The 25,858-nt window shown below is 42.4% G+C and overlaps 2 protein-coding genes across 3 annotated transcripts; one reads left to right on the top strand and one right to left on the bottom strand.

Annotated features, from left to right (window-relative positions):
• Positions 1 to 1,167: 1,167 nt before the first annotated feature.
• heyl (hes related family bHLH transcription factor with YRPW motif like) lies at positions 1,168 to 22,763 on the bottom strand. 2 transcript variants are annotated; one of them, XM_074686783.1, is made up of 6 exons: positions 22,702 to 22,763; positions 5,858 to 6,207; positions 3,769 to 3,835; positions 3,596 to 3,679; positions 3,056 to 3,137; positions 1,168 to 2,290 (listed from the first exon to the last, which is right to left on the bottom strand). In XM_074686783.1, exons 2-6 carry the CDS (start codon positions 5,935 to 5,937, stop codon positions 1,602 to 1,604), a joined length of 1,002 nt encoding a protein of 333 aa, XP_074542884.1. In that variant the 5' UTR covers positions 5,938 to 6,207; positions 22,702 to 22,763; the 3' UTR covers positions 1,168 to 1,601. The 2 variants fall into 2 exon arrangements, with proteins under 2 accessions (XP_074542884.1, XP_074542882.1); XM_074686781.1 differs by lacking the exon at positions 22,702 to 22,763 and adding an exon at positions 19,503 to 19,705.
• Positions 22,215 to 25,858, top strand: zbtb8b (zinc finger and BTB domain containing 8B). The gene is made up of 5 exons (XM_074686779.1): positions 22,215 to 22,342; positions 22,812 to 23,004; positions 23,481 to 24,369; positions 24,505 to 24,683; positions 25,143 to 25,858. Exons 2-5 carry the CDS (start codon positions 22,831 to 22,833, stop codon positions 25,455 to 25,457), a joined length of 1,557 nt encoding a protein of 518 aa, XP_074542880.1. The 5' UTR covers positions 22,215 to 22,342; positions 22,812 to 22,830; the 3' UTR covers positions 25,458 to 25,858.

Raw genomic sequence — 25,858 nt, 5'->3', positions numbered from 1 at the left:
TGTGTGTGTGTGTGTGTGTGTGTACACATGCACCCTCCACAAACATTCCACCACCATACCGTCCGTCCGACCGCCGGCCGGCCTCGCACGAGAGCCACGCCGCCACCGCGGTTCAGTCCTGACGCCAGCCCAGAGGACTCGCATTACACGCACACACTCACACAAGACATAAACAAAACACTCACACACTCACACAGGGCAGCGAGCACATGGGGCTGGCTTAGGCAACACACAAGCACACTCACTCGAATAAACAATGTGCACTTTGCGGAACACACACATTTTGGGACCACAGACCACAGACATTGCATCCTGAAGTAGATCAAAGCGTTCCCCGGCAGTAAACACACACAAGCTCTTCTCTCCTCTCTCATCCCCACTGAGCTGTTTTGATGAAGCGTGGCACGATTAAGCTGATGTTGTTGAGAAACAGCTCCATGCAACTGTCATTCATCATGGTTAGCGCGGTTTATACCTGCACCCTCTACGTGCTGGCCCACTCTCTGTGATTCACACTCCTCTGACGCTGTCCTTTTAAACCTTCACAGTCCCTCTCATCTCCCCTTAACCCTGTCTCCTGCCTCCTTCCCAGCCTGTTATTGAACGTCTACGCCGAATCAGTCACCAAACCACAACCCTTCAGATCTTTTCTTCTTTGTTTTCCCCTCGCTCAGCCTCTCCATCCCTCCCTCTCGCCCTCGTCTTTACTGGCTGTCCATTGTTGAGGAGACAGTGGCGCAGACAAACAGGGAGAGAAGATATCCGCTGGTGTACCACAAGATTGGAGAGAAAGAATGGCAGAGAGACAGCAGAGGAGAGGAAGATACATGGACTGATATGAGGCTAAAGTTAATTACAGGGGATCGCCAATTAGAGGGCAAAGTGATGGGTCTGTTTGCCTCGCCGCGGCATCCCAAAAACATCACCAGCTCCCACCATGTTTATCCTCTGCAGCCACAAGACCACAGCTCCCATCAGCCATCAGTGGAGACAGCTTTCATACCGAGGGGGTTACGGCTGGGGAACATGTGAGCAGTGTTTGCAGACATGACTAACATGGATAAAACGTGTAGCTTTAAACATTCCTCTGCCTTTGAATTCAAAGCACAAAGCGTTAGCTGCAAGGACATTGTTCCATCGGCTCCAACGGGAAAAAAGAAAAACAGAAAAACAGAAGAACGGTCAAGGCACTTTGTCTTTATAGAGGTTTTTAAAAACATTCTTCAAAATCAGAAAATGAAATGTTTACTGTTGAAAAAAAATAAATCACAGTTAAAGATCAGTAAAAACTCAACGTCCATGTGTTGAGGCTTGTATATATGGCTCTGTTGATGCTATGCATGTATCAAACAAATTCATGGATGTCATTTTTTTATTCTATCCCCTCACTTTCCTTTGTATGTCAATTATACATGATTGTGAATATATCTGATACTTCACGCACAGTCTGATATGGCTTTAAAGTCCCTCAAAAAGCAGAGACATCATCAAAGGTTCAAAGGTTTTCTCCAAAGGTATCATATTTGCTACACAGTGCACACAGGAGCTCCATGTCCACTCTACACAGTTCAGAGTAAAAAGGGAAAAAAAAAAGTTCACTCTCAGAAAGCTCCAATCTCAGTCCCCCAACCCTGGCCAGACTTGGATGATCCACTCAAGCCCCTGCGCTGGGCTGTGGGAGACCCCAGAGGTGCAAAAGGTCTGAAGGAGACTTGCAGAGAGGCAGAGGATGATGAAGTAGAGGAGGAGGAGGTTGCAGAAGAAGAGGAGGAGGAGGAAGAGGTGGGGATAGGAAGAGGCGAGGCCCTGGTGGCGCTGTGAGGAGAGGGCTGGGTAGGTCTGGAGGGAGCCAGGACCGTCGATGCTGCGAGGGAGGGCACTCTGTGGACTGTGGCCAGGGCTGTGGGTGCGAGGAGCGGCGGTGCGCCCTGCTGGCAGCCGGCCAGAGGGGTGAGGCGGAGGGAGGTGGGTGACGGGTAGCTCCCAAGCAGAGCGAGATCCCTACGCCCGGCGGGGAACGCAGGCGAGGGGGAGGCTGGTGAGGCAGTGGAGATTTGAGGGAAGGATGGCCACGCCCAGGGAGGGAAGGGCAGGGTGGAGGCTGGGGGGGACTGCAGGAGGAGAGGGTCCAGCTCACTGGCACAGTGGGAAAGGTGGGAGACCAGGCGGGCTCCTATGGGGTCTGGAGAGTCCCCATCAAGGGAGCTGAGATACCGCACCACCTCCCCAACACACTCTCTGAAACCCAGGGTCCTGTAGTCGACTGCCAGAGCCCTCGCATCAAAGTAACCTGAGAGAGACAGATGAAGAGAGAGTAAGCATCCGGACTTCAAGTAGACTGGCATGTCACACAGATAGCTCTTTATTTAACCCCTTAGGTCAGGGGTCAGCCTGCTCCTGTCCTCCCTTCTTTTTCATTTTATCCCTCCTCGGTTTGTGATAGCATCCAAAATAAATTTCCCATGGTGCACTATGTTGCATCCTTTTAAGGTGCCACATGATGCTCTGGAGGAACTGGACCTAAGCTTCTCATCATGGTGATGCAGTGATATTTTTAAGACATATTGAAGTTGTTTTTTCCAATAAGTTGTAAATTCAGGATGATCTTCTGGAACATTTTATTAACTCAGGAAATGTTAAACATCAGACTTTTGATTTACTGGTTTACTGATACTGGATGCAGATAAACAAGTCAGTGGGCGAATAAGAAAAGCACTTGCACTCGTAAAGCACAATCAGAAGTTTAAAGGGTTGGGCTTTGGAGGATAAAATCAATTTGAAACGCAGTAAAACAAAAACTCTCTTTTGGAATGAAGAGGAAAAGGCTGAAATTTAGTTTGAAACGTCAATGTAGAAAAGCTGAAAACTTTGAGATTTATGAGTAAAAACATCCTGAGTCTGGAGTCTGGGCGCTTCAGGTTGTGGTGGTATAATCTGTCTACTCTAACTGAAGGTTTTATGTATTTTTTTGACAGTTGCACTTTATCTCCCATAGTCTACTGATATAATATAAAAACTAATCATTTCTTAAAAAGATCAAACTCAGAGCTCTTACCTTTCCCTCCCATGGCATGCAGAAGCTTGAGGTGGTCCACAGTCATCTGCAGGATTTCTGCTTTCTCAAGCTTAGAGGAACCCTGCAGGGAAAATAAGCGACATGTCACTTTAACTGCCAGGAAGTTGGATATTTTAGTAGACCCTTTGGAAAAAATCCATGCGTCCTATCGCTTTTCTAAAGAGTGCAACATTCTGTACCAAGAAAACGTCGTCCCTCTTCCTCTCGACTGTCAGACATTCCTCCTGCTGTGAAATTTAGCCGGGTAGCATACAAACAAAGACTCCTCTGGTCAAAAAGCAGTAAATCATACTGTTGGAATTCACCCTGTTGCAGCAGAGCCAGGGATTAAAAATAACCCTAAAGAAATCTTATATTCCAGTTAAGCTTCTGGTTTGTTTCGTGGCTCATGTTGATAATTCTGCGAAATCAATAAAATCTTCTTGCATTGGTTTAATTGCATGAGATCAAACTTTTTTAAATCACTTCTGTCGCTGCAGTTGTTTTTTGAATTGTGATTCTTGTTTCCTGATCACTCACCTGTTTCTCGAAAGCACTGGGCACCAGTCTCCTGAGCTCTGACAGACTGTGGTTGATGCGGTCCCTGCGCCTCTTCTCTATGATCTGCACAGCAAGAGGAGCACAGGGACAGTCAGGGCCAACAAAGACGACAAGGCGAAACAGATTAGGATCCAAGGCTATAATCCACTCACCCCTCTTCTTTTCTTTCGGGCCAGAATCTGCGAGGCGCTGCCAGGAGACATGGACCCGGTGACTGGGCTGCACCATGGAGAAACAGAGAGAGAAACAGAAAGATGAGACACTGGCACAGAGAGAAACACAGTAACTTTGATTCTCCTGCATATTGTTATTATTACCCTCCTTAATATGACACAGAGGCGGGATGGCACATCAGCTCTCTTCAATCTAATTTGTTTTTGGGCACAGAAAAGCAGAGGGGTGCCCGGGAGAGGAGGGAAGATGAGATTGTTTTTGGTTTAATGCCTTTCTGGACATTAGTCTCAGTAAGATGACATGCTGTTCTTCTTTCCATGTGAGTGAAAGCACTTTTAGAAAGAAGATTATAAGGCCCCGGGGCGATGCTTTCGCTCGCATGGGGCTCCAACATGCAGCCTGAGATCTGAGCTCCTCCAAATACAGTCATTCAATATGGATTGTGTTTGTTTGTGAACGCTCATCTTACAGTCCTGAAGGAGCCTGACAGCTCAGAGTTCCCTTCAAACTGCCCCACCAGAGACTTATTGACTTTCTATTAGATTTGAACATGAAGGCTGCCAGTTTAGCTGTGTGTTTTTGTTTAGGTTTATGTTTGATGAGGCTGACATGAAAAGGCCGAACTGTCTTCTGGTTGCGTGTCTCACAGCAATTTGATTTATCCAAACCGTCTTTAGTGTTACTGGCTTGTTTAGAGGCTGTGATGTAACCAGAGCTGCTTTGAATGTGTTTTTGTAGACTCAAGATGCGCTGTTACAAATACACTCTTATTATTACTCCCTTTAATCAGAATTTTCATAAATCCAGAACAGGGCTGTGGCTAACTCGTCTTAAGCACAAACGGTAGGATGACACGTAAGGAGCATGTGTAGAGTTACAAGTAATTTTGAAACTTTTCAGACTTTTTTTTAACAACATTTTACACAAATCAAACTGCAGCTTAACAGCTTGGAATTAAAACCAGTATGTTCATGGTATTTTCTTTTCAAATTAAGAAACATTTCACTCTGTGTTTCGGATATTTTTGTGAATTTATTTTGTCTTTTCTCTGAACAAATTATACAAAGAGCAGTTTGAGAATGAACAAACTATTTAAGCAATATCTCAATAAAAGCTGAAAAGACAAACATACTATGAGCTTGTTTAAAAAAAAACTTTTTTCTTGTGACAGAAAAATGTATCTTTTAAAATAGCAAAATAACCAAGGTTAGCTTATATGAAATAGATATTTTCCTCTTTTTTAATGCTCTGTCAAATTGCTGAAACCTTTCACACATTTGGTGTTGGGTTGTTCCTTGTTTGTTTCAGTTTGGTGTAAAGGCTGTATAAAAAATAAATAAATAAATAAATAAAAACTTTAACTATATTGTGTCATAAAAATTTGAAATTTAAAATTAACAAAAAATAGAAATTAAAAAAAAAATTATGATAATGTAATGATAATAATAATAATATTAACTTAAGAGGCTTATAAATTATTTTTTGCACAGAAGACAATTTTTAAACCAGACAGTTTTTAATCATCCATGCTTCAGGCCTTGTGACAGGCCATGTCATTTTAAACCTGAGTGTGTCTTTAAATGTCATGTATATAAGAGATAAAAATTTACTTTTAGTTGACTTACACTTCAAATTACTATCAGCAAATAAAACAAATTTTCAGTTTGAAGTGCAATAGTTGTTGTAAGTATGACTTTTTTTTAGATTACTATTATTTTTTATTGATATATATTTTTACAGATCAGCTTTGCCTAAAGGTTTGTCAAACATGCTGCTCTTATTTTTAATTTCTGCACTGATTTTGCTAAAAAAAAAAAAAAAAAAAAAGTTTCAGCTCAAGCCTTTATTTTTTTTACGCTTTTTAAACCAAGTCCGTTTATTCTCCTGAATGTTTTTATCTGACTGGCATTTCTTGTGTCAAAGTGTCAAAAGCTTGTAATTTTACTGAATTAATGTACAATTCAACAGTTCTGCCTTTAGCTTGAGAACCAGCAGTAAAACAAATGACATTTATTTAAAGCTGTGATTTTTTGAACACACACTCAGGTGTGGTTGGAGGATGCTCACCAGTAGCCGTCTTCTTGCCCCACGTCAATAAACTCGTCTGTGTCCGAGTCAGGTGAGCTGTAGTCGTGAGGTCTCTTCATGTCTCTGCTTCGTCTTCACTGGATGGACAGATGAATGGATGGGTGGATGATGGCCTGATGGACTCTGGGTAATCTTGTCCGCCGCGCTCTCTGCTGTGTGAAGACTGTCTCTGTCCCTGCGTGCCCTGCACTCTGCTTCTCTTGCGCTGTTACTTATAAAAGCCTTGTTGTCCTTAGTTACTTCTTGTCACTTGTTGCGTCTTCATGTGTCTTCAGTCTTTCCCTCTGTGAGTCAGCAGCACTTGATCGGCCCCCAAGGGTCCATGGCAACTAAGAAAATTCACAAGCTGCTTTAGTCTTTTACTCTATCACTGGCATCCCATCGTAGTCACTCACTCCCTCTCCCTCTCTGTTATTTTCTCTCTTGGCTGCCTCTCTCTGTCACAGCCACCCAATGACAAAATAGGACTTTGGCAGCCGGGGCAGGGTTGCCAGTTTGGGCTCCCCCGCCTCTTCTCCCTGTCCCTCCCCCCTGCCTTTAATCTGGCCTTCCCCAGCTTGTCACCCTTTCCTCTCCACCCCCCCTCAGCCCCATCTTTCCACCCCCTTTGCTCAGTCATCCTCAGTCAATTAGCCTCCAATCTCATCCCGCTCTCCTTCCTTCCTTCGTTCAATCCTCCTTTCTTTCTCTTTCTCCTCCTTTAATTACGCCGTGCCGTAGAACAATGGCAGCCGGAGGGAGGGGGGGAGAGAGGTGAGGAGTGTGGGAATGATGGAGTGTGAAAAGTGAGTGTGTGACAGTGCATAAAGTATGACTCCCACATCATCGCACAGCTGACTTTGGAGAATGGAGTGATTGAGCAAGATTTTATAAATGACTGTGAGCGACAAACGGTGGAGTGACAGACTGTGAATTCACCGATTCAGGAAAACAAAGTTATCCTTTGACTCCTCTGCAGCTGAGAGGGATAACCAAAGATAACCAAGTTCATTTTATACTAATATTTCTTCTCTTTACTCTTAACAAGTACTTCATTTGTTTTCATGGGAGATACATAAACTGTAAGCTAGGAACTCATGACTAGCTACATATCACCAAATACTACCTTTTATTTTGAGCTTAAGTGCTCTGTCGTTAAAAAGTCACCCACTTCAATGTTTGATGTATTTCCAAAGGCTACTTAGTGTGTTGTCAGCTTTACATGGCTATATGACTATCAGTCTCAACTGAACATAAACTAACTTTCAAACTTCCACAAAATATTAGCTTTAGACAGTTTAGCATTTTAAGTGCTAAGTGCTAACTACAAGACTTCTGCAAGCTCAAGGTAGTTTTAAAAACTACTTAAGCAGATTATGGCTACCTGTAAGCTAACAGTTACAAACCCACGCCTATTTTATAAACTTACATTTGGCTAAAAATCTGGCTAATGCTTAGTAAGCTAAAGCCTGACTGAAATCAGGTTGTATCACACACATAAGGAGAATCTTCACAGATTATCTTACCTGACCAGAGAGAGCGACACACCACATGATCCTACGTCATCTCACAAGGAAGCAAATTTGAACCAGCGCACAAAAAAATGGAGACTGGTGCGGTGCTGCTCACTGTAGTTGTTATTTGGGGTGTGAAAGAGAAAAAGGAGACCAAACACATCTGAATGAAGAAGTGGACACGGAAAACATGGGTTGTCCATTCTACAACTTGAGGTGAGAAATACAATTTGATAACACCTGTACACTCTGTGACTAGCAGAAAGTAGTGAGTCCTTCATGGTCGCTATTTTTGTCTCTGATAACCTCCTCATAGGCGGCTTTCTCTGATTGGCTTTTGCTGTCCTCAGTGAAAACGAGTGATGTAATCATCCTGATAAAAATCAAACACATTTAACACTTATTAGGGTGGCTCCAAAGAGTCCGTGAGCTGATTGTGGGGCTTAAAATTGATGTGCCAGCTGCTCACGCTAGAAGACAATCTGGGCCAAACATTGAGGCATTGAGGGGTCAAATCGACCTGGGAATCCTGTAGTGTGAGCCACGTTTTACTGGATCCTCAATTCTCAACTTTTTAGCAATAATACATTTTATTGTTTTAACTGTTTCACAACTGACAATTTTTAAAATACCCAAAAAGCTACTTTTAGCTAACACAGAATTTTTAGTTTCTTTATTTGTCCAAAAATCCAAGCTTGTGATTTCCATTGTTTTAAGGCTGTGACTCATCTTTAATTTTATCATTGTTTAAAGCAAGTACCTTTTGACCAATCAACTCTGATGGCTCATTTGGATTATTTTGAGCAGGTCATTCACCTCTTGAAACACAGATTTAGCAGTCGTGATTTGCTCCCTGTAGCCTTACATGTTTGATCGGTCATAAGTGACGTCTTATCATGATTTATAACTTTCCCCTTTCTGATAATATGAGGTTAGTGCGTTAACACTTGAACCTTTTCTAAACTTTAAGCCTGTTCTCTCTGTGTGTAGCTGTGTGAGGACACACACACACAGGAGGCAGTGAAGGGTCAAGAGAGGAATCATCCCAGTGAGTGTCTGAACATCTGGGCTCTTCACTGGACAAGATAGCGCTCTTTGTACCCTCACATGTGCACACACACGGTTTCTTGCTACACTCGGGCTCAGTTCCGCTGCCACCGTGGGAAGATTGCTGGCACAGATTGCCATGGAAACCCGAAGCCCAGGCGCCCGTTGTTCGAGCGATGCCTGCCTAACCGAGCAGTGTGCGCATATGTTTGTGTGAAAGCCGGAGAGAGGCCAAGTGGCATGCCCCCTTCCACACAATGCCCAGCTGAGTGTGTCTCTTCCTGCCTGGCAGACTGGAAGGGCGTGTTAGTTTAAACATACGACAATGCATGAGCGCTTGCTGTTTTTATTGAAGCAAAGTGTCTTTTTTTGCGCACATTTTGGTCCTTAAAGTTGCAACAAGCTGTTTTTAAATCAAGTTAAGTGTGTTCCAACTCATTTCTCTTGATCCAGATGTTTCTATCTCTTTGTATCTTTTAAGATGATTTCTTCCAACAGACTTTGTTTTTCTCTTCATCTCACTTGCATTAAATGTAACAGGGCCCTGAGCCTGCGTGCGTTTTATTATATCATACGTGTAAAGTAGTAATCTAACTTAAAACATATGCGTGTGCATATGTTTGTCAGTAATCAGTGTGACCATCACCAGGGGGGATTAGAGGGTGGTGAGGATGAGTCAGGATGAACAGAAAAGAGAAATCCCTTTTTTTTCTCCTTCCAACTAACCCCCCTGTCTGCATATTCTTTCATTACGCATCACTCCTTAATTCAGGTCTGGATCTGATTTAAGCATCAGAAAACAAAAAAGACAAAGTTAAAAAGAAAAGAAGCATCTTAAAGAAGTCAGGCTCCTTCTCTGTTGTTATTTTTATCAGCCTCCCACCCTCCTCTTCAAAGAACGACTTTCTCTCTGTATCAACATTTTCAAGGAGTGAAATCACTCTGCCGTCAGTCATCCTTTTTGACACACATCCCAGTTGCTCCAGCATGAGGCAAGTTGCATGCACAAAGTGGAAAGTAATTAAGAAGATGAATGAACAAATAAATAAGATAATTATGAAAATGCTTTTATGGTAGGGTGTAAAGGGAGGGCGATGGAGAAAAACATAAGAGTAAGAAACATAAGAGGGAGAGAAAGCTGGCATTGGTTGGTGGGATGGAATTCTGGGAGATTTCTGGCGATCTTGGTCGGCCACTTCAAATCCCCTCCCTCCCATCCCTCCAAACCACAACAAGGCAGAGTCCCTTATTGAAATTAACAAGCTCATACTTTTACAATTTGCACACACACGCACACATGCGCAGCTTGAAGATGAACGTGTGAAGGCTCAGGGACATAACGCACACATGGGACACAAGAGGAGTCATACAAGCACACACGCAATCCCTTCACATGAATGTGGACAGTGTATACCCACAATTTATAAGGAACAAACACTCGGCTGCAATTATTGTATCTGATGCATGACTATTGCTATTGTTTAAAAGTCTGTGAGATGGAACCAGCTCAGCGGGGCATTTTGTTTGTGACTCCCTCTGCATTCGTGTCAAACTGAATAACTGATCAGATATGTCTCACTGCGTTGTCGCCTTTGATCATTTGGATTTTGTTTTTTATCAACAGTAAAGGAGAAAACCCTTTTCTCTGAGATATAGTTACAAAGATTGTGACCTACATCCACCAGTCTTCAGAACATTTGAAAACATGATGGTTAAAAATAATGACATGAGCCCTTTTAAAACTCAATGTTTACACCCCTGTGTGCTTTTCTTTCTGCATTACAGCCTCACTCGATCACTTGATGAGAGTAACACAACTGGTATGACATCATCCCAGTGCACATGTGAGTCTGCATATCTTGAATAAAAGAAGTATTCAACAGCAGACGAATTGAAAATGGAATACAGGCCTGATCAAAATCTTAAGACCAGTTGAAAAATTGTTAGAATATGCATTTTGCACATTTGGACCTTAATGAGGTTTTAAGTAGAGCAACAAAATGGAAAAGACAAACTAGTGACAAATTCTGCAAATGAGGATGCAATGTCACCATTTTTGGAAAACATACACATCTTGTTCAGAAACATCTTGCTCAAATCTTGTTAAAAACTGCAAACTGTTCACAAATTTTTGCAAATTCTGCCCAAATTAACCATCTAAAAACATCACTACATTAGTTTTTTGACTGAAAACATTTTGCCACTTACCATCTCATCCTGTTACTTCCCTGTGACGGGACAAATAATACAATTGTTGCTCATAAATTCTTAATCCTTCATACTCCATTCTTGTTTGAGGTTGTTTGTCATATGGAGGCATCACAATTCAAGCAGATTCATCACCACCTGAAAACTATTCAAAGGAGCTTTTAAGAGCATGTTTATCTCGATGTTTAACTGAAAAAAATCCCAAATAAGACACTGGCGTCTTAAAATAAAACACAAAATACTTCTTAACTAGTGCCAAGACTTGCATTTTGTTTTGGCAGCAAATAAATGGACAGCAGATCTTCTTTTTTAACACTAAGTACAGCTATTGTTTGAAACATGACAACAATCAAACTTTGTAAACCCAGTTTGTAGCAGACTCTCTGTTTGGTGTTAGTAACAGTTAAGTGCTCTGAGATGTGTACGTAATCTGTAACATTAGCGAATCCTGGTTATGGCCTACCAGAGCTCATCTATTAACTCTAATGCAACATGACGTGACGTGACGTGACGTGACGTGACGTCACGTGACGTGACGTGACGTGACGTGACTGACGTGACGTGACTGACGTGACGTGACTGACGTGACGTGACTGACAGTGGCGTGGCGTGGAGATTTTTTTTGAGGAAGCCAAGTGAGACAAAGCCTGTTATCTGTATTTTTTTTAGGGAGTGGGGTACATAAAAGGCTATGTTGCAGTTTGGATCGCTATTTCATGTAACGGACCTGTTAGAGTGCCCAGAGAGCGCTCGTTTTACTTACTTTGAACACCGACACACGCCCTTTAGCTCTCCCACCCTCGCTCACTCATTCACACACGTACATTGTCCTCTTGACTTAGCTTGAATGTCTTATTTATTTACTCAACCGCCCGCTTAAACACACAACCGGCCGCTTCATGCACACTGCTAATGTGCTAACCTCCCTGATTTCATTCAGTGGCTCGAGGATGACGATACTGTGATTTGATTGGTTTGAGGCCAAAGACAGGGTGGCTTCCCTTGGCACAGTCTTGGTCAATCACAGATGAGCAGTGTCATGACCACGGCCTCATCTGATTGGTTAATCATTCTTGTTTTTTTTCACCAAGGGATGCCAACTCTGCTTGGCTTCCTTGCGGACAACAGCGTGCAGTATCGTATTTTCACCACGCATTCGCCACAGAACATTTACGAGGGCGCTGTTTTACACATTGTAAAATGCTCAATAACTAGAGGAGAGGGATAAGGAAGAGATGACGGTGACAAAACACAGAAGTATCGAAACTGTTTAAAGGAATATTTTCATTAAATCACAGCTACAGTCTAAAAAAAGAGAGGAAGCATGGCTTCCCTTGGCCTCCGGGAGAAAACGCCACTGGTGACTGACATGACGTGATGTTACATGACGTGACGTTACATGACGTGACGTTACATGACATTACATGACGTGACGTTACATGACGTGAAGTTACATGATGTAACATGACATAATGTGACGTAGCGTAACGTGACGTAGTGTAACGTGACGTAGCGTAACGTGACGTAGCGTAACGTGACGTAGCGTAACGTGACGTAGCGTAACGTGACGTAGCGTAACGTGACGTAGCGTAACGTGGCGTAACGTGACATAGCATAACATGACGTAGCGTAACATGACGTAGCGTAACGTGACGTAGGGTAACGTGACGTAGGGTAACGTGACGTAGGGTAACGTGACGTAGCGAAACGTGACCTAATGTCAGGTAATGTAATGCAATGTAAGTCTTTGTTTTATTGATAGACTCTCAAGTTTGAACAGACCACTGCAGAGTAACTGCTGACTGTGGGTTGGAATGAACATTATCACAAACAGATTTGTCGTTGCTTTATCACTCTCTTGTTTAGCTCTCTTCTGCTTTGCTGTCCACCCAGGGCCGGCCTGTGGCATAGGCAGTATAGGCAAATGCTAGGAGCACCGGCAATCATGAGGGCGCCAGCGCAGCACTCTCATGATTTGCCGGCGGATGATAAGATCATTAGTGAATAATAAGGAGGAAAGAAGAAAAAATGTCTACAATGAGTTAAGGTTATCTTTTTTTGTATAAAAGAATTTCCAGACTTTTATTCAGAAATGTTACAAATGTTCCTGCAAAACATGACAATTACCTAAAATAGGCTCTATTTTCCTGCACTCGGCTTGACCCTGAGGGGCGCATGATCACAACATGGACACCGCTCCTCCTCACCTGCTCATTTGTGGACAAGATTGACAGGCAGTTTATGCTCTTAAATGATACTGACCAACAGTACGCTAAATAACAGGTATCATGTCAAAAAATCAAACCCTTCAGGACCCAGGGGCAAAAGAGACAAGAGAGGAGAAGGAGAAACGCCAAAAAGACAGAGGTATGTGCGTAATGTTATATAGAAGTTGTACTCGCAGTTATGCTAGCTTGTTATTGGTTGGTAGTCACGTTTGACTGTGTAAGTCCTAACTTCTAATAAAGTTCACGTCAGGAATTTTCACTACTTTTTACCCAGGTAAACATTTTAATACTTGTAGATATAATAACCAGGTATAGAATTACAGTTTTTCTTTTGTGAGGCAGGTATCATTAGAGTCCTGCTTCTTATTAACATCGTTGTGCACTTAGTAAGCTAACATTCAGCTGATTTTTGAAGGAACTTCAGGAATTAAGCTTTTCAAATTGAATATATATATATATATATATATATATATATATATATATATATATATATATATATATATAGTTTGATTTCTAATTTATTGTAGTTTTTTTAAGGTTCCTGTGATATAGGTATTTTCAAATCTTCAATTTGTATTTATAGATCTTTGTATTTCTTGTTTGTTTTTTGTTTTTTTTTGTTTGTTTATTTGCAGGTTTTTCTTTTATAAAAATAAAGTCTCTAGAACGTAGAGCTGTATGATATTTTATTATTTAAGTATGTAAAAATTGTTATTGGTGCCGGAATACAAGGGGCACCAGATGAAATCTTGCCCAGGGTGCCAAATTGGTTAGGGCCAGCTCTGTGTCCACCATTACTACAAAATAAATCCAAGAAATACTTTTTATAACAGTAAAATTTAGATCTCTCATCTCACTGCTTGGTGGGGTGAAGTGTTGTCATTGGGACGTTGGTCTACATGCCATATTTGGATCAGGTCGACCACGGACACCGAGACATAGAATTTATAAATAACCATTGTTGGTACTGATGCTCTCATTTAAAATTGTGGATATGTGAATAAGCAAATTTATGAAAGTAAAACTATTTTAAGTCCACACAAGGTCTTTGAGAAGAAAATGTTTTGATTGTTATTCTTCATCAGTTCAAAACATTGTTTCAGTCACTTGTAGTGGATTTAATTGCTCACTGTACGTGACTGTGACAGTGGACAAGAGAACCTTTGGTATTTGTGAATTCATTTAACCAACCAAAAATAACTCTTTAGAAGTTATCAAACATAAGTCACAATCAGATGTTTGTTCACGCTCTGTCTCCCCTGCAGAGAGTCTCTGAAAGGCCAACTGTGGTCAAAGGAGCTGCATGTTGCCCGGCTGTGTGCAAGTCCTCTTGACATCCACCCAAAAAAATCAGTTGATTTCTGACTGGTATGAGTCTTTTCTGGTCGTCAGCCTGCGGCTGGGCGCTCAGTTGCTCGGGTCAGCCTTGGATTGGCATGGGAACTGGCACTGGAGCAGCTTGGCACTGTCTCGGCTGGACCCATGAGGGAATTATCTTCCCTTCAGACACATGAGGAATGCCTGGGACTTGTCTGTCTGAGCATCTCCACGATTTACTTGGCATAACCTGGAGACACGAGGCATTCCTGAGACTGCTGGGTTTGTTCCTATAGGCCGTCTCCAGAGCGCTGCTTTGTGTTTTTAATGATCTGATTGAGCTGATATGAGGTGTGAATAAACCTCCAGAGAACAGGGTTAGACACAGTCAGTATATATGTTTGAGATAGAGGCTGCTGTGATTTGAGGTGTGCAGAGGGCAGGAGAGCTGCGGCGATAGGTCACACTTCCTGTCAGAGAGCGAGAGACATATAGAAGGAACAGGGAGAGAGAGAGAGCCTCCCTCCTCATCCGGCTCCCCTGCCCCGAGATAAATAAAGAGGCTAAAAGCCGAAGAGAAGAAGCAGAAAGGAACTTTTGTGGCTTCCGAGTGGGGTCCCTTTCATGGCTGTTCCCACAGTACGAGGCCCATGATGACATTCGGCATGTTTCACACACACACACACACACACACACACACACACACACACTCACACTCACTGATGGGCCCTGTGACTGCGGTGACTTTCGCTGGTGCCGGGCCCCAGACGGGACGGCGAGGGCCCCGAGAGCCACAGGCAGCCATTGTGCTGTCGCCGCGGAAACCAGCCTCTTTATGTCAGACATGTTTTTCTGTTTGTTTTCTTTTTTATGTCTTTAATGTGGGCAAGGGGGAATGTTTCCCCCTCTCATCTACCCCCACCCCTCCTCACTGCTCTGCGTTATTTCCCCAATACCCATCCTCCCTCCTCTCCTCCTCCTCCTCCTCCTACCAATCCATCTACATTTGTTTCTCCTCTTCTCCTCCCTCCCTCCCTTACACTCCCTTTCCTCCCTTATTTTGTCTCCCCATTTTTTTCCCCTGGAGATTGTCATTTGTAAAGCTCTTTGCTTGGACAGCCCATATCTTTGTCGTGGTGTTGTGGCCTCCCTCTCACTCAGCCTCTTTTTTATCTCTACTTCATGAGGTTTTGGCACAAACTGGCACTTCTTCTCCCTGCACCAGACAAAAAAAAAAAGAAAGAAAGAAAGAAACATGCACACAACTCTAAAAAAACAACACAACCCATCCCTGAAAGATTCCTGCCTTTCCCACGCTGAGCCAATTTTCTCCACAAGATTAAACAAACTGCTCGTAAGAAAATGAAAGAAAAAGGGAGGAAAGGGGCTGAAATGGAGGAAAAAGGAATCTGGTTATGATTGGAGGCTTAAAAAAAATCCAACAGAGGATGCCCCAAAGTCGTCCAATGAGAAAAACAAACCTGAAAAAAAGCCAACTGTTACTATTTTAAGTGTGGAGGAATGTTGTTCGGTGCCATGACTCAAAGGCACGCCGGCTCTCATTCGTAATCAGTTCATTCTGACTGCACTCGTCCGCCACATCACACACAGGACGCAATCTTTTATGAGCTGCAGAGGGAGACAGGGAAAGGAGGAGGGGAAGAGTGAAAAATGAAAGAGTTCAGGGTTAATCCGCTGTGTCCCCTCAGCCATGCATGCGACTGCGTCTGATTTGAAGAGCAGGGTTTTAAGACTGGGCTAATATTAGCTTCTGTTAAACTAGCTCTGCCCACGCGTTTTGACTTGGAAGCTGACTATCATTCAAGTTTATGGAGGAGACTAATTTTTATTGCTCAAAGTCATGTGATGCTTAATTCCACTATCAGCTTTCTATTTTGGTTAAAGCTGAAAGACAAGGCGGTTAGTGTGCTTTAACTCTAAAACCTGAAAGAAAAGGAAACTACATGCAAAAGTGCCACACTCACACCAGACTATAAGCATCTATACCCAATTCAGATTAAATTTAAGCCTGAGACTGGGATTAATAGTGCATCAGGTTGGTTCACAGGAGCTCCCTCAGCCATAAACCCCTGACATGATGCTCCATCCTTGTTTTATGCTCCACAGAAACCCCCGGCTGCTGCTCTCTGACAGCCTCTCACCTCCCCAAATCCCTCCTATAACTTTACACCTCCGATTACGACCTTATCAGGGAGGCATCCGTCCGACACCTCGTTCTGACGGCAGCTTGTGAGGGCCGGGGTAAGCCTCTAAAAACCAGCATAAAAACTTGCCGCCACTGCACTGCTGAGTAATTTTTAGGGTTCCTAGAAGGGGATTACAGTGAGTGTGCAGGAAAAGAAAGGATGACTGTGATAGAGGAAGGATGAGGGTTATGCTGATAATGATTTTCACCTCCTGAGGGAGTTTGTACCTTTTATTTTTCCTAGCATTGGCATTAACTGTTAAGATTTACAAGAAATGATAATAAAACGACCTCAATTCTGGATCTTGTCTGCACTTTTTTCTCCCCCTGACGCCAAACTTGACTCAACATGATTCTGTTTTGCTCATTTGTTGGATCAGGTCATCTGATTCATCCTGTGCAAATGTCTATTTTGAGAAAAAACTCTTTCCATCGAGTGAATTCAATTTAGATTAAAGCTTTTTATGAATAGATTTATTAATTGCTCTCATAAGAAAACAGCACAACATGTTATAGCCTACTTAAAGCCACAACAGATGCTGTGGGGGGAAAAAGCTGCAAATCACTTTAATGCTAAAAAAGACACAAGAAAAAAGAAGTTACTTTTCAAAGCTAGAAATAACCACGAAGAAGTATTTGAAACAACCAACTACCCTCAAACAACTAAAGAAGAAAAACTAGCATTTTTTGACAAACTCAGACTCAGTTTCTCTTCTTTGTATCATTTTCTGCTTGGAAATCCCACATTTAGCCCCCACAACAATCAGAGTGGGGCTGTATGAGGTAGATGTCAATAACACTTGTACACCTACAGAGAATCCTGCTCAGCTTGGGCGCTTCTGTATTGAAAGACTCCTGTGCTTTTTGCTGTCAGACGGCCCGTTTGTTTTGCTCTGATTGCAGACTCGTCATGTAGCGCTTTAATGAATCAGGATCACTGATGTTAAAGTCAACTTGATTTTTGTCCCGCACACTGATGTAATGTGAATTTTGATATTTTCTCATCACAGTTTGAGAATATTTCAAGCAGCAAATACTGAACTTTATCCATCTGAGAGCCATCTTTGTGCACTCATCTTCAGCTAAATCAGTGGAGAGTTTCTGTGCATGTACAATTTGCATGCAAAACAAAAGGAGAAAACTTCTTTCTTTGACAAAGCTCTCCCATTTGGCTCACCTGGTTTTTGATTGAACTTTTATGAATCAAGAGAAAGAGAAATAAGGAGAAAGTCAGTGACTCAGGGGTGCTAAGTTCAATGGGTAGTCTCAGTCTTCCTCAGTCTGCACTCTGGTTAGTAAATGTGGCCTATATCTATCAATATATGGCTTGTCATCTTGGCTGTTAAAAATAATTATTCATTTAGCTTGGATGTATTTTTGTCTCATGCCTGAACAGTTGATTGGTGGGGGTGGGAGAAAAAAAATCAATGCATCATTGTATCTATTTTTTTGGGGGGTGGGGTGGTGGTGGTGGTGGTGGTGGGGGGGGGGGGGGGGGGGGGTGATTCTTTCGTTCAAAAATCTTTTATTTTTTTAATTTAAATCCTTTATTTTACTCTTTGTTAATAAAATAGGTTGAAAAAAGTTGCGATGTCAGGTCCCCTAAATCAATCCTAAGAACTGACTGATGTGCACTTTGGGGGAAAATATGGCTCCTGTCTGTAGACATCATATTCATCATCATCACCATCATCATTCAACTTTTTGACTTGGTCCGGTTTAAAAAAAAAAAAAGGATATAAAAATTCACAAAAATCTGAAATATTGAAGAATCACAATCTACATTGAGTCGGCACCCCAAAAATCATAAAAGAATTGAATCAGAAGAAGAAAAAAAATGTCCCAGGTCTATTGATTGGTGAACAAAAGGCCAGAGCCTCATCGATCAGAGCCAAAGCAGAGTGGCTTTTTTCATTAGTAAAGTAACTTTAAAATAGTCCAAGTGCTTCATACACTTCCTCCAAAAACATGTTTAGGTCAAGGTTTGATGAAAATAGCTACATCACCTGATATCATTGACCTCCTCTGCAGCAGTTGATGGCCTGGCTTTTGTATCTTTTTTCTTATCAGTTTCTCAACAAAGAGAACAAGCTACACAGAATCCTTCAAAATTATTATCCTCCCTGTAGACAACTACATCATAAAAAACCCCTCTAAAAGTGATGATAATGATGAAAATAAATTCATCCAAAAATGCTCCAATAGCTTATCATTTGTGTCCCTTTCTTTCCTCTGGAAGTCATTTTCTTCTGGCTCATGGGCTTTTGAAATCATTGTTGAAATGCAGCCTTGAGATGTAGAAATAGACACACAATTTCTCAATCACATTTAAAGGGGACACACATCCTTCCACTCAACACTGGCTGGCTGAAAGGCATATTAAATTCACTTTGCATGTAGCTCAGGCACAAGCACAGGCTGTCTGTCTCAGACAAAAACTTGCTTGAGGTCAATGCTTGAGGACATCTAGCTAACTGTATATAGCACAGGAGGCTTTGATCTTAGACTTGGCTGTGGCAGAGACAGCCAGCCTGCACTGAGGCCCTGCGCTACCGGAAGCTTGTGGTCAGGAGCGGCTCCGTTTACAACCCTGTTCTGGTGCTAAATATACAATAATATCAAGGCTGGCAGATTTATTTCAGGCTGTTATACATTTCCTCTCCGGCGAGGGAAGAAAGGGCAGAAAGACACAGACGTCTCCAGATTAGCTCAGAACATTAAGTGATAATTACAGAGCAAGATAGACAGAAAGAAAGAGCGGGACGAGGTTTCCCCTTCCCGCTTTTCTCTTCCTCGGCCACCACAGAGGAGAGCGGCGTCTCCAAACTAAAGAGGGGCGCCCGCTGTATTAGACTCCCAATGATTGGCTATGATTGCATTATCTGATCCCATGAGGGATAAAAGGACAGACACACACTCAAACACACCACATGCCTGCCTTTCATTGCGCAGCCATCACTGCCCCCTCAGAAGTCTAACATGACTTTTTTTCAAGACATCCTCAGACATGTAGCTGTGACGGAAAATATGATTCAAACTCAAATAGCCTTTATCTGTTGAAGTCAGTTTTATGACAGACAAGCACACACACTCACACACACCCTCATGCTCACATTCATTCATACCCTATATACTCGACTTTACCACCAGTCCACCGCACTCCTCTCAAAGCTCTTTGATCCCTGGTCGAGGGTCCTCTCCGCGGTGCCTCAGTCTGAATTCCAGAGATTCTGGGATAATTCAAACGTTTCACGGCACATACTTGGTCCCCCCAGGAGACAGCGGCGGAGATGGAAAATGCCACCACGGTCTCTCTCCCTCCATTGTCCCTACTCTTTAATCAGGCCCTCTCTGTGGCTCGCGCTGCCACCGTGGTGTGTTGTCTCAGCCTGGGAAAATGCCGGCCTAAGTGGCTGTTATGTGCGGAGGCAAAGACCACAGGGACCCGGAGGGGTGCTGCTGGAGCCCTCTGTGCCAGCCGTGGGTCTCACAGTGGCTAACACACACAATGAGTGAGGTCCCAAATCTGGATGCTGCCTTACATAACAGCCATCACTCCATCTATTTACTTTTTAGCCTCCATCAGTAAATCATACCCCATCATAATCATAGGCATACGCCAAAACCCAATCATAAATCATGGATAATACTTGTTCCTTGGGGGTTTTTGGGTGTAAACCAGCGTCAAACTGCAGCACGGATAGATTAGTGCTCTCTAAGCTTCAGTACAATTGCTTGGCTACAAAAGGTCTGCGGAGAGGGAGTTTCCTGGCCCTTGTGTCAACAAATGACCAAAACAAAGCCCTTGTGTTGTCCTGAGTCAGAGCGAGGAGAAGGTTAGCTACCTCAGAGTTCAACCCACTGTTTATGCTCTGGGACTGACTCGTGTAGGCTTGCTGGGCGGCTGGGTCAGCTGACAGTTGGCCTGCCTGCAGCCGGACACAACGCTCCATCAGGTCAAGTTTAAAAGGCCCCAGAGAAACCCTGCTGTTTTATACTAGTTTATATTTAGTGCTTATAAGCATGAATAGAGCTTTTATGAGGTGCCATAAATTTCATTTTCAAAAGAGGGTGAGTATGGAGGCTCATGTACGCCTACCCTGCGGTTTCCCCAGGCCACCACGAAGCCTTTGTGTTCCCTCTGTTTGCCATGGGAAAATATCTGAAACAAATAAGTCGCTCGGCCGGCACCCATCAGCATAAAAACACTTCTAAGAGCTGTGGACTGCGCTGAGAGGGTGTGGCCCAGCGTTGGAGGAACTTCTTGTTTACTCCCGCCATGTCCGAAAATAAAAGAGGAATTACTTTGTTGCAGAGATGGAAAGCATATAAACAAGTATATAGAGCAGAAAACACGGACAGGCTCGAGCTGGAGTCAATTGTGTTGCTATATGTTGGACTTGTTGCAGAAACATGATGGTTAAAAGTTCTTCTAATAACTGTCATCACTAGTGTCCTCGTTACTGTCAATCATTGTCTTTGAATGATAAATTGAAAGTTCATCAAATTTTACACCATGTGTCAGGGTGGTTAAAGCATTTACATTCTTATGGCAGTCAATGAGAAGTCATAAGTGACAAGCGTTGACATCAAATGGGTTATTAAAACCATGCATAATGTACAAGGCCAGTTCTGTAGCTGGTCCAATCAACAGTACCAGTTTGTCCCACAGATGTAGGAGTTTTAGTTGCTTTTCTGTGCCAGATTATGAAGCAAAGAGAACTTGAGAAACATAAGAAAGTTGACATCCCTTTAGGCACATGTCTAGTGAGAGAAAACATAAGAAGATGAAAAACATGAGAAAACAGACTTTTCATTTGACATGCCAACTGTCTGCTGAGAGAAGGCAAACAGCGATTCCAACTCAGATTCATGGACTCACCACAAATACAGTGGAGCAATGTTTGAGGGACACTGAACGAACTCAACAGTCATTTTCCAAACCGGCTCATAAACACTGGCCCATATGGGTGCTAAGATTTTGACGAATGAAATTACACTCTAATTCACAAAACTAACTGGGGCACTGAATTTTTGGGTGGTAAAGGCAAATGTGCCCAAAATTCTATCTCTTTTTATATCTATTTATTAAGTAATTAATTCATTAAGCAGCACAATCTTAGCTTGAATCTAAGCTGACATCATAATGCTGATGTCATCAAGATTCAGTCTATTCAACAGGAACTGTCATAATTCAAAATTTTGATTCAATCAAACTTTAATATGTCTCTGGTCATTTAAACCCCACAGATCATAAAAAGCAAGCTGCAATGTAAGTCATTCAAGGCTGTCAAATATCTATGTCCCTGTTGGGCTTGGAGTTTAACAGTAGTGGTCCATGGAGGCTGACTTTTTCTGGCGGAAAAAAAGAGAAATGTTTCCTTTTTTTTACACTGTGACAGAAAAATATATGATGTGTTGTGAGTATTGTTTCTTAGCTTTAGATGCAGCGTATGTTTCTGTCTACTTTTGCATTATTTATCAGATTCAGAAACTTCTCTTCTTTCAATGGATACAAGGATTATGGTCATTACACAATAATTTTATGATAAAGTAGATTTTTTTTTTATTTTTATAATAAAAACAATAATAAAATAGCACTAAAGGGTGGCCTTGCTTTAATTGTAAGATGAAACAATTATCTTTTATTAAAGAATGGATTGTTCCAGAAAGTCTGAATGTTCTAATGTACACATTGTAGACTTTTTTTTTTTTTTTTTTTTTTACAACATAGAATACAATGTTTAAACCCGACTTTGTCTCTTTTTTACCCACTAAACCTATTTGTGATTTATTATGGTTACATTTGGCTACGCCTTCATCGGCCACCTATTGGACAGTCATATACGTCACTGGATGACGAATGCGGAAATATTGTCTGCTGTGGATATGAGATATGATATGAGTGAATAAACTGTCGTTTGTTGTTATGAAAAAGGATTTCACCTATCACGTCACTGCACAGGTGAGACCCTCATCTACGTACCCACTGATCTCTGTAAGCATGCTTCAAAAGTTGAACTTTCTCTGTAGTGATTCGCCAGCGAGCCTGTCGGCTAATAGTTAGCTTTTAGGCTAACACAAAGCAGAGCTATTGTTATTGCTAACCTCTGCTTATAGTTTTCCAAATGAACGCAAGTTTCTGTTACTTGACATGTGTTTGTGAAAATGATCAGATAAACACGACATAATATAGTTAATAACTCTTTTCTTACCTTGGTGAGTGTGATGGAAAAGTACATAAGATCATCACATACCTCAAACCTAACCTGTCGAGGGTAGTAAACACAGAAAATATAAATATATGATGTATAAATGCTTTACCCACACAAATGTTGAGAGAAACGGCTCAGTCTGCCTCCAGTCGTTTTCTTTCACATATGGATTAGAGTTCACTTTTCTCTTCATGCCATTTCTCTCTCGTCCCCTGGCAGGGTTCACTGAGGTGAAGACATGGAAGTGCCTTGTTACATGCCCAAGCTGCTGTTTGAGCTCAACGAACAGCGCAAACGGGACTTCTTCTGTGACTGTAGCATCCTTGTTGAAGGCCGTGTCTTCAAGGCCCATCGCAATGTGTTATTTGCTGGAAGTGGATACTTTAGAGCTCTCCTGGTTCACTTTTTACAGGTGACAGTTACATGAAATATTGTTACTTTTGTCTGTTTTTTAAAACATGAGAAGAAGGATTGACTGTGCATGGCTTGGTGTCTCTGGCAATGTAAGCAGTGAGACTAATATGAGAGAAAAAATTAGCCCTGTAAATGGTTTCTTTAACCCGTTATGTGAAATACTCTGGTTCAGTCACCCTTTTTATTCACTTAGTTTTTCTTAAAATCTTAATAAAAACAAAAAATGTATAGTTTGATATAGTGCCTTTAAACTGACACAAAGGTACAAAGAAGTGATGCTTTGAATAATGTGTGCCCACGTGTGAGTAGTGACTATAACACCTGTTCAGTAGGTTGTTATGCTTGATTGGTGAAGTCCCAGCTCATTTAATCAAGTTTGACATTAGTTCACTGCCTCTTCCAGAGACGCAAAATTTGTATCTCAAACTTATCTTCATCATAAATTCTCTTCAACTTCTGCCGCTTTATCATCAGGATAGTGGACAGCGCTGCAGCACAGCATCACTGGACATTGTGACAGCCAATGCTTTCTCCATAATCCTGGACTTCCTTTACTCTGGTCGCCTGGCCCTGAACAGAAGCAATGTCATCGAGGTGATGTCAGCAGCCAGCTACCTACAGATGACTGATCTGGTAAACTTTTGTAAAGGGTACATCAGCTCATCTTTGGAAATCTGCAACAAGGAGAAGGAGAAGAACACAGAGAAGGAGGACCAGGCCCGGGATGGAGGGATTGGACCTGCAGACAGCACTCCTGCTGCCACAGTTTCCAGTGGGGCAGCAGCTGCTGAGCCTCATGCACAGGTTGCAGAGGTAGACAGAGGAGCAGGGGTTGGTCCGGAGTCTGTGACCTCTGTCCCTGATGCTACAAATCCAGGCACCAGTAGGGACATGGACAGTGACTACCAGCACAGAGAGAGTTTCCCGTCTGGTAGGGAAGGACAAAAAGAACACCCAGATCAGACTAACCTCTCATCCTCTTCATCATCCACATTAACTTCAGAGTTGGTGAACCCTAAGATAGAGTATGACCCTGATGAGGAGCTTATCGAGTCCCCTGACACAAAAGACCTGACCCCATATCCTGGGCCCTCTCTTCACAACCATCATCATAGCAGGCTGCTTCCTCCTTCACCTTCTACTGAACGCTTCCCTATAGGATACAGCTCCTCTTTTAATTCCAGGCAGCTGATGGAGATGCTGGCCAGAGGTGAAGGCTCCAGTCCTCTGGGGGACAGAGCGGGGCAGCGCTTTAACCAAGGTCTGAGTAGCAGCACAGGAGGAAGCAGAATAGATGAAGGATTAGGGTTTGTTGGGTCATCTATTATGGAGATCCAGACTGACTGGCTTGGAGAGGACACAGGTAATGAACAAATGACAGAGGATGACATGTTTCATCAGTCTAAAACATCATGCTGCAATAAAGATTGTGGGGAGGGTTTGTCAGCTCTGTTCCATCTTGGTGTATCAGACTGTTGTCTTTTTTCTCCCCCTGCAGGTGATGGTTTGGTAGTGCCTGTGAAACTCCACAAGTGCCCTTTCTGTCCGTACACTGCCAAGCAGAAAGGAATCATGAAGAGGCACATCCGCTGCCACACTGGAGAGAGGCCTTTCCCCTGTCCCATGTGTGGCAAGAGGTTCACACGACAAGAACACCTCCGCAGCCATGCACTAAGTGTAAGAAGAAAAGCATTACCAGCTGATCTTTGCAGTCAGTTTGTGCTGTTTGATCTGATATTAACATGCTTTTCTTTGAGTCTGTGGCACAAAGTCAAATTAACAAAGGGGTTATCAGCGCTGTGGAAACAAATAGTTCTTACTAATTTATGAGCTGCTTGCGAATAACTCCACTTTTAAAGTCTCTGTAAGTGATTATATCATGATACATCTAGTTAAAATGTGTGATGGAAACCAGTTGCCACAGTATGAAGAGAAGATTAGGTCATTGTTTAGCAACATTTTAAGGACGACTTTCCTTATTTTTGATTAATCACCTTTTAAATTAAAATAGGAACCAACAATTGACCCTTGAGTTTCATGTCAGACCTCTCTGTTATTTTCAACTCAATATAATGTTAAAGTTGATGCTGCTTATGAAAAATGATTCACATTCTGCCATGTGTTGATCATAAACAGGTTCACAGGCACTACTGGCCAGTGTCCTGTAAGAGCTGCAGGCGAACCTTCACAGGATCCAGCTTGACACCCGGACTCAGACGTTTCGGACTATGTGACAGCTGCAACTGTGTGACCACCACACATGATGATTCAACCCCTGCTCATCCTACCAACCAACCAGAGCCCATGGAGCGTGCAGACGGGAGCACAGACTGGTCCAGTTTTATGGATGACGTTGATGAGGTGGAGGTTGGGAGAGTGGAGGACTTGGTTGAGAAACAGATTCTTGAAAGACAGCTGGCTGTCTGCACTGATGTTGGTCACACTCTGTGAATCTTAAGCACAGAGGATTTGCATTCCTGAAACTGTTCTACCATCCCATTAACAGTGCTAAAGTAACTAGCTATAAAATGAATTAATTTGTTTACTCGTTTGTCACCAGAAATGGGCCCTTAAAGAAACACCATCCTGCCACAGGAATTTGTTTTGTAGCATTTTGTGATCAATGATTAAGTTTTTGTTCCTCTTTTTTAATTAACTATTAATGTAAAATTTAATTTATCTAATGTTTTTAAACTGTCAGCACACTTATATTTATCTGTGGTTTACATTGAAAGAGGAAGTGACTGTTTCTTGGTTTCATGTTCTGTTTATGTGCAAAAAGACCACAGTACACTGATAAAATGGAGGACTGAGCAGAAGAGAGCCACTGTGGAAGGAAATAAATGTGTTGA

The sequence above is a fragment of the Halichoeres trimaculatus genome, unplaced genomic scaffold (genome assembly GCF_033239565.1).
Source record: "Halichoeres trimaculatus isolate MK-OKI-2021-1 unplaced genomic scaffold, fHalTri1.1 fHalTri1_scaffold_14, whole genome shotgun sequence".
In the NCBI taxonomy this organism is placed as follows: Eukaryota; Metazoa; Chordata; class Actinopteri; order Labriformes; family Labridae; genus Halichoeres; species Halichoeres trimaculatus.
This window is presented reverse-complemented; position numbering and strand designations above follow the sequence as displayed.